We start from the raw sequence: 17,012 nt of genomic DNA, 5'->3' as shown, positions 1-17,012 counted from the left end.
CATTACATCCGGCTTGTTTAGGGGACAGGATTAACAAGCAGGTTTTCAAAATTTTGTTCTACCTTCACTGTTGCATGATCTGTGTCTAATTATTGAACAGTAAAATTCTATTGCTCTGAAAAGTAACTAGTTCATTTTCTTAAAAAGCTTTTTTACAGCTATCATCACTATTACCCTATACTGCCTCACAATCAAACCTCCTGCAAAAATGAATGTTATTTTTTCAGATGACCAGAAGTAATATAATAAAAAGCATCCACTTCAGTATGCTATTTGAGACATCCTGTACACGGTATTCTTAGTACAGATTTCATTAGCAGTAGCTGTGCCTCTATGCATTGAGCACTTGTAAAATCAGATGAGGTATTCAATTTGAAACCCAGAGAACATGCAGCAATTAGTCATTATTGGTTAAGTCTGGCTGAAATGAGTATGGAAGATCCCGGAGCAACTCCAAAGTAAAGACAGAACACTTCCTGAATTATTGGCAGAACATGAACACAGGGTTTAGGCCCTCATTATGAAGTAAAAAAATCCACCTTTACCCATTTCCCTGCCTGTCCTTGGACCCAGTTAAGAATTCAGCAAATAGAAACACCTAACATCTTATATAAATTAAGGAAGTATTTGATAACCCAGTAAAAGTTTTGAAGAGTTCTTACCTCATCATGTGATTCACATAGGCTTTGCTACAGCTAGTGTTGTATCTGCATAAGCTACAGTGGACATAAGCAGGAAAATGGCTTGCAAAATCTTTTATTTCTGAGTAACACTCAATGCATTTGTGAGCTCCCAAACGACACCTAACAGCAATATGAAAAAGTTAACAGTTAATATCAACACTGTAAGACAAGATAACTGTTTTCAAGTTTTTGTTTGAAGTCAGTAGCAAGCTTACCTATGTTAGGGAAAAAAAATAGGAACTTAAAAATGTAACACTGTTAGCACCTTACTGTAAGGGAGACATCTACAATCTTTGATGAAGAAAACTCCTAACTTATCTTGGCCAATGAAATTATATTCTAGTCCATAAAACACCCATTGAACTATTAAAATAAGGATAGCCAACCCCAGTAAATTATAAATACAAGGAGAGCATTCTCCTAACAGCTTGCTGTTAACTTTCTCGGGGGTTTTTTGGTAGCTCACCAAATTAAGGTACCTCCCAGGACAGACAAGAGTCAACCTTATAAATTAATGGGTTCAAATAAAACCCTTAAAAAAATGAGGGAGGAAAATCCTTTCACCACCATACTAAAATGCACAAAGAACACCCAGGCAGACACGTACCCTCCCACAGGTCTCTTTCTAACATAAACCTGCCTAATGAGTCTGTATTTCAAGAGTCTTTGGCTCTGTGCAGAGAAAAACTCTAAATTTAGAACTGAAAAGTTTCCAGAACAGCTGTTCTTTCATCATCAAGTAGTCTGCCACCAACAAATGTGGTGAGTGAAGATTCAGAATTACAGTACTTTTATGTGGAAAGTTTATGCACCCACTTATTCTGCAAAACTGAAGTGTCAAATCTTCTGTATTGCAGTATGAGAAGTTATTGAAAGATAACTAAATGGTCAGTTACTTACATTCAAAGCATGAAGATATTTTAGTGCTAATATTTTACCTTAGATTATGCAATGCTGTATTTGCAATTTCTTTTTTTTTTTTGCTGTTGGTCCACACATTTTGCTTCTTCGATGCAGTTGGTTTTGATTTTGCCTTTGATCTACTTGTATTAGATCTGTTATGATTTTTAGTGGCTGTATTTCTAGCTTTAGGTGATAACTGAAATGTGGAAGTGCTTGTACTAACAGAAGATGTTGCTGATGATCCTGAATGAAGAGATCCAATAGATGCTCGAATAGTCACCTACAGGTATGAAATAAAAAAAATAATTTATTTAGATTCAAGCTTTTAAAGTCCCAATTTCTATTTGTCTTGAAGTTTAAGCCATTTAGGATAAAAATCATAGCATGTGAAACACTCCTCAGTAAAGACTGCTTTGAAAAATATGCAATACTGTGGACAAGAGTAAAGTTAACCTCAATGGTCTACTGGATTTTTAAAAAGCTCTTGTTCTGGTGGAAACAGTTAGCCATGACAAAGCAAAACTGCTCTCTTTTCAGACCTGTAACTGGCTACATCCTGCTTTCTTAAAACAAAAAATGTAGCTGTGGAAAGGAAACAGAAAGATCAGGTCAATTAGCCCTATGAAGAATAATTCCAAACAATACCATTAGAGCCTAGATTTAACAAAAGCCCCACGTCTTGTTGCCTCATGATTAGCCATTTTTCCTCCTCATCCTAGAGCCCTCCAAGGACCAGTTCTGGTCTCTGAACTCTCATCTGGCATTATTGCACTCCCTTGTCTTGGCCTTAAATTTGGTTCTCCAGTTTTCACTCACAGCTTGACTCCTAATTTTAATTTCTTGCCCATACTTCTAGTTTAGAAGCACGTCATCATCTGAACCTGGTTCCAAGCTCTTCACTCTCATCATCTACATCCTGTCAAGGTCTACTAAAAACAAAATTTTAACATAATCTAAGCTTTTATTGGACCATAAAGAACCTGAAATCTTTAGAAAAATGGATTATTGTCACATAATAGAAAATTAGTGCTTTACATTCTGCCAAGCAACACAATCAACATAAACTTCAGTCATTTTCCCTTCCTGATTCTACAGCAAACAAATTGCAGCTGATCAAAATGTTCAATTTTCTTCTCCCTTTTAACTGAAAGGACATAAATCTTCACACTTCATTAGAACACCGTAGTAAAAAGTTCTGAAATCCACAGCAAAAAAAACGAGTCTAAGTGGTTCATTCTTGAGAAATGCAAAAATGATTTAAAGAGAGCCTAAGTGTTCTGAGGAGACCTAAGTTTACCTCATAAAACACCTAGCAGAAAATGGCAGCCTTTCCCCCGCCTTCAAATACTGGGGCTAAATAAGACCAGTGAACTCAACTTTTAAGTACATATTGTCCACGGAGAAGCAGGTCATGCACTCTGTATGATTTTTTTTTTTTGCCACCACCTTCTACAAGTGGAAGAACTTTCACAGGAAATGATGCAGACACCTCAGTCCATAATTCAGACTATGTCCTTTTCTCCTAGCACAAGAAAGGATCAGTGGGGCAAATTAACCAAATGCTCAAGAAAGCAGCAACACTGATTGAACAACTGGCATATGCATGAATGGGACAGAGATCACCAGGAAGACATCATAGGCTGTGCCTGGCAATTTTTGCAAGAGGAATATTTTTTAGAGTTTTAGAGGTGGCAAAAAAACCCCACTTTGCTTTGGAAAAGAACAGAGGAAAGCAGTTAATTCTATTCCACTCCTTTCTTTATCGATGCATTTCCTTCCTTTGCCCCTTTTAATTCTCCTGCATGAACACTTACCTTTGTTCCAGGAGGCAATCCTTCTAACTGCTTGGGTTTCCTAAATGTTCGGTGATGCTGAGTCTTGTGATCCATTTTCTCTTTGCATGTCAAAAATTGCAGCCTGCACTTAGTGCAACGGTATATGCCTTTTTTCTTTTAAAAATAGAAAAGAATCTATAGTAAGCATGAATGTCATGATAAACAAAACTCCAACCCTAGCTTGTCTCAAGCAATAGTCCTCCAGTTTCTAAAACACTGACAGGACAAGCTTCTAATATTGTACAAAGCAAAGATACTGTATAGGAATTTGAGAGAATATTTAAATACTTGAAAATGCATGGCAGCATCATTACTAAAAGGAGGAAGAATCGGGTTATTAACTAAAAGACAACACAGTACTTCATACTCTTCTTCTCTACTCGAACTAGTGAAAGACTTGCTACTAACCTCAAGAAAAACAGAACATATCACTGTAACTCAATGAAGAAATTAAATAGCATATAGTATTTCAATAATATTCCACATTTTTTTTTAAGAGGGAGCTGCTGTCAAACAAAAAGATGGCAGTCTAACAATTCCTTAAAGCCTTTTCAAAAGAAGCAGTTATCATTTTCCTACCATATCTTTTACCTATTCTTACCCAGTAACAGCCATACAAATCAGCAAAGCTTTTTTTTATTGAGATATTCATGACATATTTAGCATGATTTTAGCATTAATGATTGAAAATATCTGCTTACCTGATGTCTCATGTAGTGATGCATATATGGTGCTCCAATTTTAATTACTTTGAGGCAAAATGGGCATAGCAAATGCTTTGTGTTTTCATGAACTGTTCTAAAATGTGTTTCTACATCTGAAAAAGCTGAGGACCTGTAGTTGCATACCTAAAACAAAAAATTTGACTTTCTTGTTAAATGTTCATGGACAGTGAAGACTGGGGGTAGTGTAATCTAAGTACAAAACAGTCACTCAGAGATACCTGGCAAACATACGGCATTTCACCTGGCTTATGATTGTCCTTCATATGTTGCAAAAGAACTTGCTCAGTTTCAAAGGATAATTCACATATTTTACAAATTGCTAGAAAAAGGGAAAAACAAGAAAACAGTAAAAATTCCTTTGGGGTCATAAGTAGATAAATTATAATAGATACACATATGTGGACTATAGAAATATATAAAGTTAAAGCAATCTAATGATTTTTCTACTCCTCAGAAGAAATGCCCTGTACAATTTCAGGAAGTCAGAAGTGCAAGGCTCTTGGCATGAATTCTTGCATTCAAGCTTTCAATAAAACAAAACAAAAAGCTTTAAAAACTTATTTCCACACACATTACTCTAACATAAACTGAAGGAGTGCTCAGCTCTATATTAAACCTCAAGATTATTACTCTCAAGTACAATAGCTTTAAGTCTGAAGTTACAAACCAGCAAACTAGAAGTTGAAAAACATCTAAAAATTTTAGCTCACAAAAAGACTGAATGTGATACAATCCGACTTACTAGATGACTCGTAAGGCGTGTGTGTGCTTTCAATGTGGCACTGCAGCTGGAATGGGGTGGGAAACTGACGGTAACAGTGCTGGCAGGTTGTGTGGCTTTCCCAACTTTCACTGCTCTGCTTCTCAAGCTCCAAGTGATGTTTCATGTGGTTCATAAACCTTTACATGACAGTAAACAGGTGCAAAAAGGTTAACATTCACTGACATGACATGGTAGAGTTTAGTATTTGACAAGGAAGAAGCAAGGAGTAGCCAGCATGGGTTTACCAAGGGTAAATCATGTTTGACTAATCTGATAGCCTTTTATGATGATGTGAGTGAATGGGTAGATGCAGGGAGACCAGTGGATGTATCTACATTGACCTTAGCAAGGCTTTTGACACTGTCTCCCATAACATCCTTGTGAGCAAGCTCAGGAAGTGGGGGGTAGAAGAATGGACAGTGAAATGGATTAAGAACTGGTTACACAATATAGCCCAGAGTGTGTTGATCAATGGTGCAGTCCAGCTGGAGACCTGTAACTAGTGGAGTTCCCCAGGGATCAGTGATGGGTCCAGTCTGTTCAACATCTTCATCAATAACCTGGATGAGGGGACAGAGTGTATCCTCAGCAAGTTTGCTGATGATATGAAGTTGGAGGATTGGCCGAAACACCTGAAGGCTGTGCAGCCATTCAGCAAGATCTAGACAGGCTGGAGAGGTGGGCAAAGAGGAACCTAATGAGGTTCAACAAAAATACGTGCAGAGTCCTGCACCTGGGGAGGAGTAACAACATGCACCAGTACAGATGAGGAGCGGACCTGCTAGAAAGCAGCTCCACGGACGATCCTGGAGTCCTGATGGACAATATGTTATCCATGGGACAGCAATGTGCCCTTGCGGCCAAGAAGGCCTGTGGTATCCTGGGGTGCAGTAAGAACAGCATGTTCAACAGGTTGAGGGAGGGTCTCCTCCCCATCTACTCTGTCCTTGTGAGACCACACCTGGAGTATTGTGCCCAGTTCCGGGCTCCCCAGTTCAAGGGGGACAGGGATCTACTTGAGAGAGTCCAACGGAGGCTAGGCGGATGACTTAAGGACTAGAACACCTGTCTTATGAGGAAAGGCTGAGAGACCTGGGGCTAGGAAAGTCTAGGGAAGTCTAGTTTAGGGAAGACAAGACTGAGAAAGGATCTCATTAATGTTTACAAATATCTGAGGGGTGGGTGTCAAGGAGGAGGGGCCAATCTCTTCCCAGTCGTGCCCTGTGATAGGACAAGGGGCAGTGGATGCCAACTAGAGCACAGGAGGTTCCATCTCAACATGAGGAAAAACTACTTTACTGTAAGGTTACGGAGCATTGGAACAGCCTGCCCAGAGAGGCTGTGGAGTCTCCTTCTCTGAAGTGTTTCAAGACCCATCTGGATGTGTTTCTGAGTGACCTGCCCTATGTTCTGTGGTGATCCTGCACTGGCAGGGGGGTGGACTCGATCTCTAGAAGTCCCTTCCAACCCCTACCATTCTGTAATTCTGTGTATGAAACACCACATGCAACACGTACAGGATTCTTTAGAAACTTTACTCTGTAAGGACCTCTCAATCTAAGGAATAACTATTAGTTAAAAAATTAAATAAAAAAGCAACCAAGTTAAGCAAGCTGACTATGTCAGAAATTATGTTTCAAAGCTCGTAAAGACATTTTCACTATTATATAAGGAACATGTAACATATCATGTTTGCTTAGACAATTCTTGCCTTGAAATAAAGGGAAATCAGCAAAGGCGGCAACAACAAAACATGTTAGTCAGCTATTCACACTTCACCAAATTCACATTCTGAAGCAAGTATAACTTTAGCTCTGCTGAAAACTATCAAGTAGTAAGAACATAGCTACCATCAGGACATTATAGCTTTATCTGAAACTACCTCAATTCAAAATTGGCAGGGTTCCAAGAGCTTTCTTTGTATAAAGCATTTAGGACTTAAGCTGAATTACAAAGGACAGTTATCAAAGAATGCCACTGTGCAGCTGACAATCAAAAGAGCAGGAAAAACTTGGTGGTGTATTTCCATTTCAAGCTACCACTTATTCCTCATTAATATGCCCACCTATCTGTAGTAGGAACCTATTCTGAATGAGATGTCTAAGCACCCACGACAACACTGATGGGTCACAGCTACTGGTGGAACAGCACAAGAATAGGCCAGTTGCACAACCCACTAAAATAAAACTGCAAAAACTGTTCCATTTTGAATGTGCTTCATTTCAGTACAACTAGAGCAGCTATTAAATGTAGGTCACAGTCACAAGAGCAATGTAAGCAGTCACCTTGGAAAAAACAAATGAGCAAGAACAGCGTATCGTGCTCAAGCTTCTAATATAATGCAATTGCTTACAAAAAGAAAAGGGAAAAAAGCTAACAAAAGATATCCAGGTACATAAACAGAAGGAACTGACACTAGCACTGAATTAAGATTTAGAAAACTTCAACTGTAAACTCTGTATTTATTTTACCCACTATAAATGGTTAAGGGTAAAAATTCTGAAGTTACAGAACTATGGACTACACAGACAAAGTTACAGCAAAATTTAGTATGGCTGCAAGTTGACTTGAGAAATTCAAGGAAAAAATTAAATGCTGCTTTTTGATAACTTGCTGTGGAACACACAGGCACCACAGCACCCATAGTTCACAAATATGCTGAGCAGAAAATGGTGCCTGAAAAAAATATTTTTTAAATGAACCCAGACATCTTAATAAAGTATTCTTTTTGGGGACCAGTTTTCATGATATTGCAGGAAAAACTTACTTGAAAAGTATTATGTATTAAAAAAAACAGAAGAAAAACCTCTCAGCCCTATCAAACATTGTCTACTGCTCTTAAAAAGATAAACTGCAATGCCATAACTAACAGAAACTACAAAATCATGAGAGTAAACTCTTTTCAAGTCTAACACACGTTTTCAAGCTGCTAAAGACAAATTATCAGCACTTTTACTTAGGATTTACACATACTTCAGGGTTAATAGCAAATTTAATGTTTATTATTACATGAACTCAAGTTTTGTTCAATAATGTAGGTCTAATGTTAGCATAAACCTGTTCATTTAACCTGCAGACTGTGCCCTTTGAAGGAACAGTCCATTTTTCAGTTTTACATTCTGCTACTTCAGCTTCCTTTGAAGAATGCATGTAAAGAAGTTCTATGACCTCAGCTTCCAAAAGAATAATGACATAGGCTTGTCTACCTATTAAAACAAACTACTGAAGTTTTTTGCAGCATTTGGAAGCATAATTATTCCATTAAAGTAACAGATGTTACGTAAGTAAACCACCAACTATTAGTCGTTTTGCATCCTTGAAGGGAATTAACACTTGCATCTGACACTACCAATCCAGATGGCAATTTGTATAATACTTTGTGTTGCCCTTTCTAACCCTGAAGTCCTAGAACAGCTATCATTAAAACTGTACTATTTGTGTTAGACACCATCAAAACCTGTACTCTAATCTGTAAAATGTCTAAGTAATGGCCATACACACATAGTAAAAATTAATTCAATTTCTGCTCAGTCACCCAATATTATCAGTTTTCAATAGGAAAAAAAGTTCTATTCCAGAGAGACAAATGTTTAATGCATGAGACTAAGTCTTACGGGCTGTGATTACCAAACAATTAAGGAAGTGAATTCAAATACCTTATGTTATTTTTAAGAACTTTCAGACAACTGAAGCACTTAAATGTTGTATGAGTCTTCTGCTCCTGTTGTACCTGCTGGGTGTCACCTTCATGCTTCCCATAATAAAAGTCGTTAACTAACATAATCAATTTTCCTTTCTCAGATTCAGCAATCTTGCTTGCGCTTGAACATTCTGTTTTGGCCACTGCTGGGAAAAGATTATTTACCATATCTGGACAACAATACTGGATGGAAAGAGGGAGGAGAAAAGACAGACAGAGACAAGGGTGTTAGTCTCTAAAGAAACTGCATCGACAACAGCAGCACTTTAAAAATTAATGCCACTCACTATGTAGAGCTAGACACAAATGTTGTATCTCTGACACATCAATTTGATCCATATTCACATATAGATCTTGAAGAGGAACTGATCTCTAAGTAGTGTTTAGGTAGTAAAACATTATGTATTATAAAAACTGAAAATTGATTATTCTTATAGGTTCATGTAATAAATTTAAGCTGGAAATCAGAATACCTGTGTGGCCTGACTCATTAGAAAAATGTCTACTTAATTTACATTTAGTAAGGAGAAAGAGAAAAGCAGCTTTTATGCAAGTATTTTGCTGACAGTTATGAGTTTACTGAGAAATACTTGGAAAGTTTTTCTTTTGAGAGGACATATGTTGAAACTTGCAAAAGTTATTTCCAGCATTACTGAAAAATTAAAAAATTTTAAGGTACACAACACATACACTGTTCGAGCTTCCTTAAGTCACAGTGTACATAATGAATGTTTAACTCCATAGCTACACTGTGAAACTTAAGCTTAAAAAGTATTAAGTACTTCATACAGAAGATGCTATGAAGTTTCCAACAGCGAACAAAATCAAAATGCTTCAGAGGACAGATCTTTCTGCTGCTGAATAATGTGCAGGACTATTTTCTGTAAGTCTAGAAGTAAGGAGTCAATTCCCTACTGTTGAAGTGTAACTTGGTATACAGCTTAACTAAAAATTTAATTAAATAATACTAAGTAAACCCACTTCTTCAATTATTCTTTCCATTTGGTTCATACTCAGTGCAAAAGCTATTCTCTGCAAATAATTATTACAGAAAGATAAAACCCTTGATTTTTTTCCACCATTATGTATATTTCTTAATTGTATTTGGAAGCTGAAGGGGACAGCAGCTACTATTTACAGTATCTTACACCCAGTAAATTAGAATGATCTGTGTTAACACAAACTCACAGCCTCACAGATTTCTATTACAGTAATCCATACTAATTTTTGCATGGGTTATTTATATTGTATACAGAGTGCAAAGCCATGTCTCTGTCCCCTGAAATGGAATTCACATGCCTGAGAATTGCATGAATCTTCACCAAATAATAATCTTTTCCTGGAAACATGGTTCCAGAAAAAACAGCAAGTAGTCTTATAAGCATGCTAAGTGATTATTTAGTTTCTGAGAGCTTTGTTTCTCAGTGTTTGAGGATGAACTACACATTAAGTTTTTCCCCTCAGCTTAAAAACGTTTTTAGCTACCAAGTGATACATCCAGATAAAAACCGATGTCTTAGTAACAAACACAGATGTGGGTCAACTGACTGCTATTATCATAAGCATTAATCAAATTCACCTAAATCTGGCTGATGGTTAAAGAAGTCACAGCTGTGGCAAAGAGAAATCATACCAAGACAGCAAACATGCTTCAGTTAATTTGAAAAATAAGGCAAAAAGTGGCAAAATTTAGAGCTCCCTACTGCATTCTTCCCTTCTGTAACTGAAAGACATTGAGCATTTGGGCTTCAGTTGATCACAGCCAGAAGCCAGCCTATCTTCATACCAAAACACAGCACCCTTTCACAACCAAACAGCAGCCCACATAAGTTTGTTGTAATGTTTACCAACCCAAAAATATTTTACCTTCATATGATTTTTTAGAGGATCCATCAGATTGAAATGAATATTGCACTTTGGACAAGCTCGTGGATAAGGTCCTCCATTTTTAATGGTGTTTGATGCAACATTTGTATCTGTAAAATTTAAAATATGTTAAGATTCAGGATTCAAGCAGAACACTATTATTATTTTAGCAAAATTTGCTACTTCAAATGAAAACTATTAGGATTGATGTCGCTGTAGTAACCATAAGATTTTACAACTGTCTTTTAACTACCCTTTTTTCCAAACCAAGCTTGAGTTTGTTCCATTTGATACAGACCTATAACCAACTTCTACAAAGTTTGAGAAATAAATAATGAAAAAACAGAAGGGGGTTGAAGGCAGGATAACAGAGACAAAGCATTAATTCTGTGCCCCACCACCCCTGGATCAGATGGATTTTTTAAATGGTTTTAAGAACTTTAATTTTCAAATTAACATTGTTTTATGCCATGACCTGATCATTATCACAATAGGGTTCAGATAACTGGTTTTAGAAAATTTCAACATCTGGTTCTCAATGATGAGAATATTTCTCTCTGGACACTTGTTGGAACTTAGGCTTATTCAGATTCATCATTTCTGTTGAGCAAAGGTGTCTTTGGAGAACCTAGAGAATAAATCCTCTAAATAATTACTTCGCATAATGAAAAGAAATAGTACTTCTCTTATCAACATAAAATAGTTAATACCTTTCGAGCAAACAAAAAAATGCTTTGCATTAGCTTAAACTGAAATGAATAAACCCATAGGCTTCCAGCTTTCTCCAAGTGTCAAAACCCATGAGAGCCAGAGCTACTTTTCCAAAGTTTCATTCTCAAGTCATTCACAGATCCGGAAGACTCCATGCTAAGTAGTTCAGAAGAACAGTTAAACACACGAGAGGAATTTTAAGTTACATCTTAACTGTAGAGTCAGCTGTACTCTGCCATGGCTATGAAAAAATGTAACAAAAACAAACACACAAATATACATCCACCTTATAAAAAGGGAATGAGGAAGTATATGATTTAAGAGATGATCATGCAACAGTGTTACACAGTTTTTCAAAACAATAGTCTAGCAGAGTCCAGGAACTCAAACAAGTCCAGGCTCAAACAGTATTTCTCCTTGAAGATAACAGTATTGCTAAGAACTGTAATTAAGCAGAAAGTCCTACACGAGTGGATGGTCATGCAAGAGATGTACAAGACAGTGCTGCAAGTCTTCACTATTACAGTTTGTGAAACATTTTGATACATCACAACTCAGTGCAAGCAGAGTTGGAGGAAAACAGGTTGTGCAGCAACATCTCGTTTTCTGTGGTGCTTCAGTGCTGGATTCTGTGACAGATTAGAAATTGCTATGCTAGCATAGGACAGCTTGGAGACAAACTCATTAAAATAATGTTCTCAATGAACATGATCTACTCCTTTGTTACTGCATTTATTAAGAACCTCCAGTGTACCGTACACTGCAGCACAGTATCTGTTTCACCCAACAGAGGGTTGAGGATAATTTTTTGCCACAAAATTATTCCATGTTATAGCCATTTCCTTCTGAATGCTGGGGAAGAGTCTGATAGCAAACCAACTGAAAACAAGACATGCAAAAACCCCGTTATTAAATTACTCTAAACAACAGAATCACACAGTAGGTAGCTCCTCATTTTAACATTATAGGAGAGACTATTTCTTTGGAAATACCTCAAAGTAAAGAATAAATCCTCATCTATTACTATCAGTTGCAAAGTACCTTTTGGCTCAGGAGGAAAGTGAATCTAATTATTAATATGCCAAAACAGCTTAACTACCCCTCTTCTTTTAGGGAGGAAAAGGTCTTGCAAAGGACATCCTCTCTTTGAAAATAGAATCTCCCTCCTCCCTTCCCACTATTTTAAACTGTATCAAAAACACTGCTGTGAAAGAAAGGGGAGAATGGCAAGACACACTTTGTAATAGCTAGTTTAAGTACAGAACCACAAAATAATTTAGGTTGAACTTGTGGAGGTGTTTCTGTCCAGCCTCCCACTCAAAGCAAGCCCAACCTCATTAGGATGCTCAGAGCCACGTCCAATCAACATAAGTCCCAAGGACAGAGATCCCACAGTCTTAGTCCTTGCTGCCTAGCCTGACATTCCTACAATTATTTTTTTCTTCCTTTTATCTAATCAAAATTAGTATATAAATTTAGCAGTCCCAGAATTCTTTCAACCTTGATTTTCTGGTTGGTTGGCTTTTTAAGATTTCAACTCCCTTCTTTGACATAGAACATCTGAACTAAGAGTATGAGGTCAGGGACATTTATTTTGATTATCTGTCTTCACAGCCATTAAACAATTAATTGTTGCTTTACAAAATTCAAACATAGCTAAAAAAAAAAAAAAGGATCTAAGATTTGAACAGGGTCTATTAATTTATAAAGGTATATAAATCCTTGCATAGAAACGTTTTTTACATTTTACAGCCCAAGAACAGAGTTAGTTGATTGCACTGGCTTAATAACTTTAATAATCTCAATCAACTTAAACATTACAAGAGCACTAGCTCTTTCCAAATGCAAGGATTGACAGCTAGACCATTTGATCTACCCCACCTTTTGAAGATAAATTTTGTGATGGTGTTAAGTGTTGGAGAGTTAACTGTAGGTGAAACAGCTGAATTGCTTCCAGCACCAACCTCATTAGTCTTGGCTTTTTTTAGTTACACTTCTACCTTCAGAAGTAGCAGGGTGCTTAGATACAAAACTACTCTCATCCAGACCTACATTAATTAACTTCAGTCTTTTTCCCCACAGTATACTGTGAACACATTACTGATGACTATACTTTAAAGGATGGACAAACCTACCTAAAGCAGTTAGTATTTCCCTAATGTAGTAAGTCCTACAGAAGCTAAAAAACCAATATCCAACTCAGACTGACTATTCTAAGGCCAGTGGAAAAAGTTAAATGCAAAGAGATACAGATTCATCCCCAAAACCAAGTAAATCACATTATGACCAACTGAATTTATTTGGCCTATTTTTCACGTCTTGACCCACACTAATCTGAGTCAGGATGAGTTCACAGTGATAAAGTTAAACTAAACAGCTGGTTTTTGCAATGTGCATTATTCAGAACAACCTCTGCTCTTCTGATGAAAAACCTTCTTTTTTCTTGTCCTCTGTTAATACTGGTTTAGTTTGTTATTCAACTCTGTAAAACATTTGAGACTTCTAATGACCAACCACAGCACAACTACTTGCTCTCTTCTGAAAGAAAAGCTGTTTTACTTATTGTTAAAGTACTAAAAAGTAAGCTGGAAATTCAGAGGCTTGGGGCCTGATTAACATGCCCATACCTGGCTCCATCTTGTCCTGAAACCCATGTCTCTATCACTGTAAGACTACTCTTGATGATATGATCTCAATCCAGAGATCGGTCTTCGAGTAGACCTGAAAGAGCACAGCTACATACCAAGTCTGAAGTGCCAGCACAGGCCTTGTAAATCTCTCACAATCACAGACTGCAAAAGGCCTTAAGACTATAATAAACTATGATAAAGACCAGACTTCAGTTTCAGACACAATTACCTGAACTAAGGACATTCTTGTATATACCCCTCTCAGTGGTCTAGCTGCTCCAGTGATTTCTTTGGGTGTAATAGGAAACCAAATTAATAACTTTTGAAGTCTTCTCACCAAGCAGAGTAAACCTGTGCCACATAAAATTATTTAAACTTCTTGTGAGAACAAACAAAACAAGCCCCTCCCACCTCCAAGTTGTGTTTACTCAGTGGTAACTATCTACACCTAGCAAATAGTGGATTGAATGGTGAGACCATCCAGACAAGAGGCAAAGAATCCCAGCAGGGAATACTAATATTTAAGCACCTTGGAGAATTTAACACACTATGCCTCATATACAGGAAAACCAAATTGACTTGTTATGTACTTATCTTGTCATTCTAATTTCCTCCTTTGTATCACAATCATAGAATCATAGGGGTTGGAAGGGATCTCAAAAGATCATCTAGTCCAACGCCCTGCCAGAGCAGGATCCCCTAGAGTAGGTCACACAGGAACACATCAACCTACAGCAGGAACTGCTGCTGTACAATTAATTATGTGTAGTTGTGTAATGAGAGCCTAGGAAAAGACAGAAGGTCTAACTGATTTTACAAGAATCTTCAGTATAGTATTTTATTTTACTGTAGAAAACCTGACTCGGAAAAAAAAAAAAGGACTATTTTTACATGTTCACAAAATTGGTAACAATTTCAATTTAAAAAAGCCTGACACATCTGTAACAAAAAAAATGGATAACTTCTATATATTTATAAAGGTGACCATTCTTAAATCAGTTTGTATAACTCTGACTGAATAAATTCTCTTTCAGAATAACTACAATAATACTAGGAGAATATATATAGGTTTGCATTTGAATTCTGTCATTTGCTCATTTAAAAAAAACTAGGTCTATTTTGGAAAAAAAAAAAAAAAATCAAACCAATTCCAAGTATTATTTAATACCTAGCTGGCATAAGTGAGATTGATCCCTCTTTTAACCGAAGTTCCTCTCTCAGTGTGTAGACACAAGAATTCCTTGAACCATCCATGTTCCAAACTAATTTGTCCAATCCTCTATCCAGCAGACCATGCAGCTGAAACTGTCAGGGACTCCAGGTACACAAGTGAGCAAAGGAGCCGCCAAACCATTTTTGTTTGGTTTTCAGGCTGCTCAGGAGTCTATGACCTTCATATCAGGCTATTAGTGAATACTTTTGTAACTATTTTGTAGCTATTATGAAACAGTTGGCTACACTTACTTGCATCTCTGCTGCCTAGGCCTGATTTTATGAATGATGGCAAAAGACATCAGAAATGGTAACCTGGAATAAAAGCATCAAATATTTTGTGGTAACAATCATATCAAACGAACAGAACAGGGACATAATAATAGCCAAATTGTTTCAGGCCTCCAGTGCATTGTCCCTCACCAACACCTCCCATTAATCTAGCGCTATAAACACATGAAAACAGGCCAGTCAACTCTTAAATACCACAGAACAGTTTTTCTATTGGTTATGGCATTTTTTGGTTCCTCTGAGTAGGTAAACTTTGTGGGAGAATTTTACAGACATTCCCAGAGTCTATCCAACCTGCAGATAAGAGTTACCACTGCTATTTAACTTACTACCACCACCTATTTAGCAGACTAAATTTTTAGCATGCATAAAATGGTTGATCAGTGTCCATCAGTAGCTTGTAACTTCCCTGCTTAGACCTCAGAAATAAACAGTTATGCTATACTGAGCTAAAAAAAATTATTTAATGATCCCTGTACAGAAGTTAAATTGTCCTGCAGAGTATCACAAGCCAGTTTCCAAAAAGATTCTGCTTTTAAATATCATATTACAGACTGCCTTGTGCCCACGGTGCTGCAGATGAACTGGAAGAAGCACAGCACACCAGCAAGTAGGTATTGCCACATACAAACAACATGAATATAAGCACATTGCCACTCCCCATGCAAGCCAAACCACGAAATGCATCTTAAATCTGCCTTTTGTGTCAAAGATTTGTGTTTCATCCCAAAATTATAACCCTTTCATTTCTAAATACTATTGCCATCTTACAGAAATAAACATAGACCAAGTATGGTATAAGACACTCTGAATTACAATCTTTGATGCTTTTAAGTATTTAATTTTTCTCAGTAAGAGACTAACACAAGTAATATTTAAATATGCAAGAAGGTCTCCTAGATTAGAAAAATCAAGTAACAAACCCACGAACAATTAAACATTAATATCTGTTCTTTGGAGAACAAGGGCTAGAATACTGAATACATTTGCAATAAATAAAGCCTCTTCTTACTTTACAAAAAGCTATCTAACCCAGTAAGACTAAAAATGACATCACAGAATAATTGGACAAATGCAAGTATCAACCCTTCATTGAAAAGTACGTGGAATAAAAGCCTAAACTACAGATGCAAAAGCATCACAAAGCAGAATAAATTAGCAATCATTCTGCTTTACATAACTGGTTACTATGACCAGCTAGGCCATTCATTGTACATAACCTGTTACCTCATTGAAGAATCAGAAGTGACTGTCACCTGTAAATTATGACAAGGACTGAATGACAGGATTCTGATCAGTTATTACAAAAGTACAATCCTTCACAAAACACAAGAGAAATCCCAAGATACAGCTTGTTTGTGAATGAACTGTATGCTTCCAATCTACTTGATCTGCTGTGACAAAAAAAGTGGGTTTTTTTGTTTTTCAGTAGGTTAATTTCTGCTGAAACACAATTTAGCTAATAAGAATAAAAAAATTTCTTTGACAAACTACATACTCTTTCCCTGCCCCTCTTTTTCAGACAAGATACTTTCAATCCCACCTACTCCAGCTCTTACATACAGCAGTCAGGTAACCAAGATCATCACCACAGAGACTCCACTCAGCAGACTCAGGAAGTTCTTCTGGTACTCTTCACAGTGTCTCTCTTGCTAAGTCATTCCTATTCATGCTAGTCAAAGAATACTGGATA

The 17,012-nt window shown here is 36.9% G+C and overlaps 1 protein-coding gene across 4 annotated transcripts in view; it reads right to left on the bottom strand.

Annotated features, from left to right (window-relative positions):
* Positions 1–17,012, bottom strand: part of ZNF280D (zinc finger protein 280D) — a 48,917-nt gene that overhangs the window by 17,472 nt on the left and 14,433 nt on the right. For all 4 annotated transcript variants that reach the window (XR_007890396.1, XM_051628121.1, XM_051628122.1 and 1 more), the window contains 8 exons: positions 10,476–10,585; positions 8,566–8,792; positions 4,889–5,046; positions 4,365–4,465; positions 4,123–4,269; positions 3,401–3,535; positions 1,622–1,866; positions 663–803 (listed from right to left, as the gene is read on the bottom strand). Coding sequence is in view for 3 of the 4 variants with exons in the window: in XM_051628121.1 (XP_051484081.1) it covers positions 663–803; positions 1,622–1,866; positions 3,401–3,535; positions 4,123–4,269; positions 4,365–4,465; positions 4,889–5,046; positions 8,566–8,792; positions 10,476–10,585 (1,264 nt within the window). In the remaining variant the exon portion in view is untranslated. The remainder of the gene's footprint in view (positions 1–662; positions 804–1,621; positions 1,867–3,400; positions 3,536–4,122; positions 4,270–4,364; positions 4,466–4,888; positions 5,047–8,565; positions 8,793–10,475; positions 10,586–17,012) is intronic.

The sequence above is a fragment of the Apus apus genome, chromosome 10 (genome assembly GCF_020740795.1).
Source record: "Apus apus isolate bApuApu2 chromosome 10, bApuApu2.pri.cur, whole genome shotgun sequence".
In the NCBI taxonomy this organism is placed as follows: domain Eukaryota; kingdom Metazoa; phylum Chordata; class Aves; order Apodiformes; family Apodidae; genus Apus; species Apus apus.
Note: the sequence above shows the minus strand (reverse complement) of the source record. Positions and strands in the feature narration are given on the sequence as shown.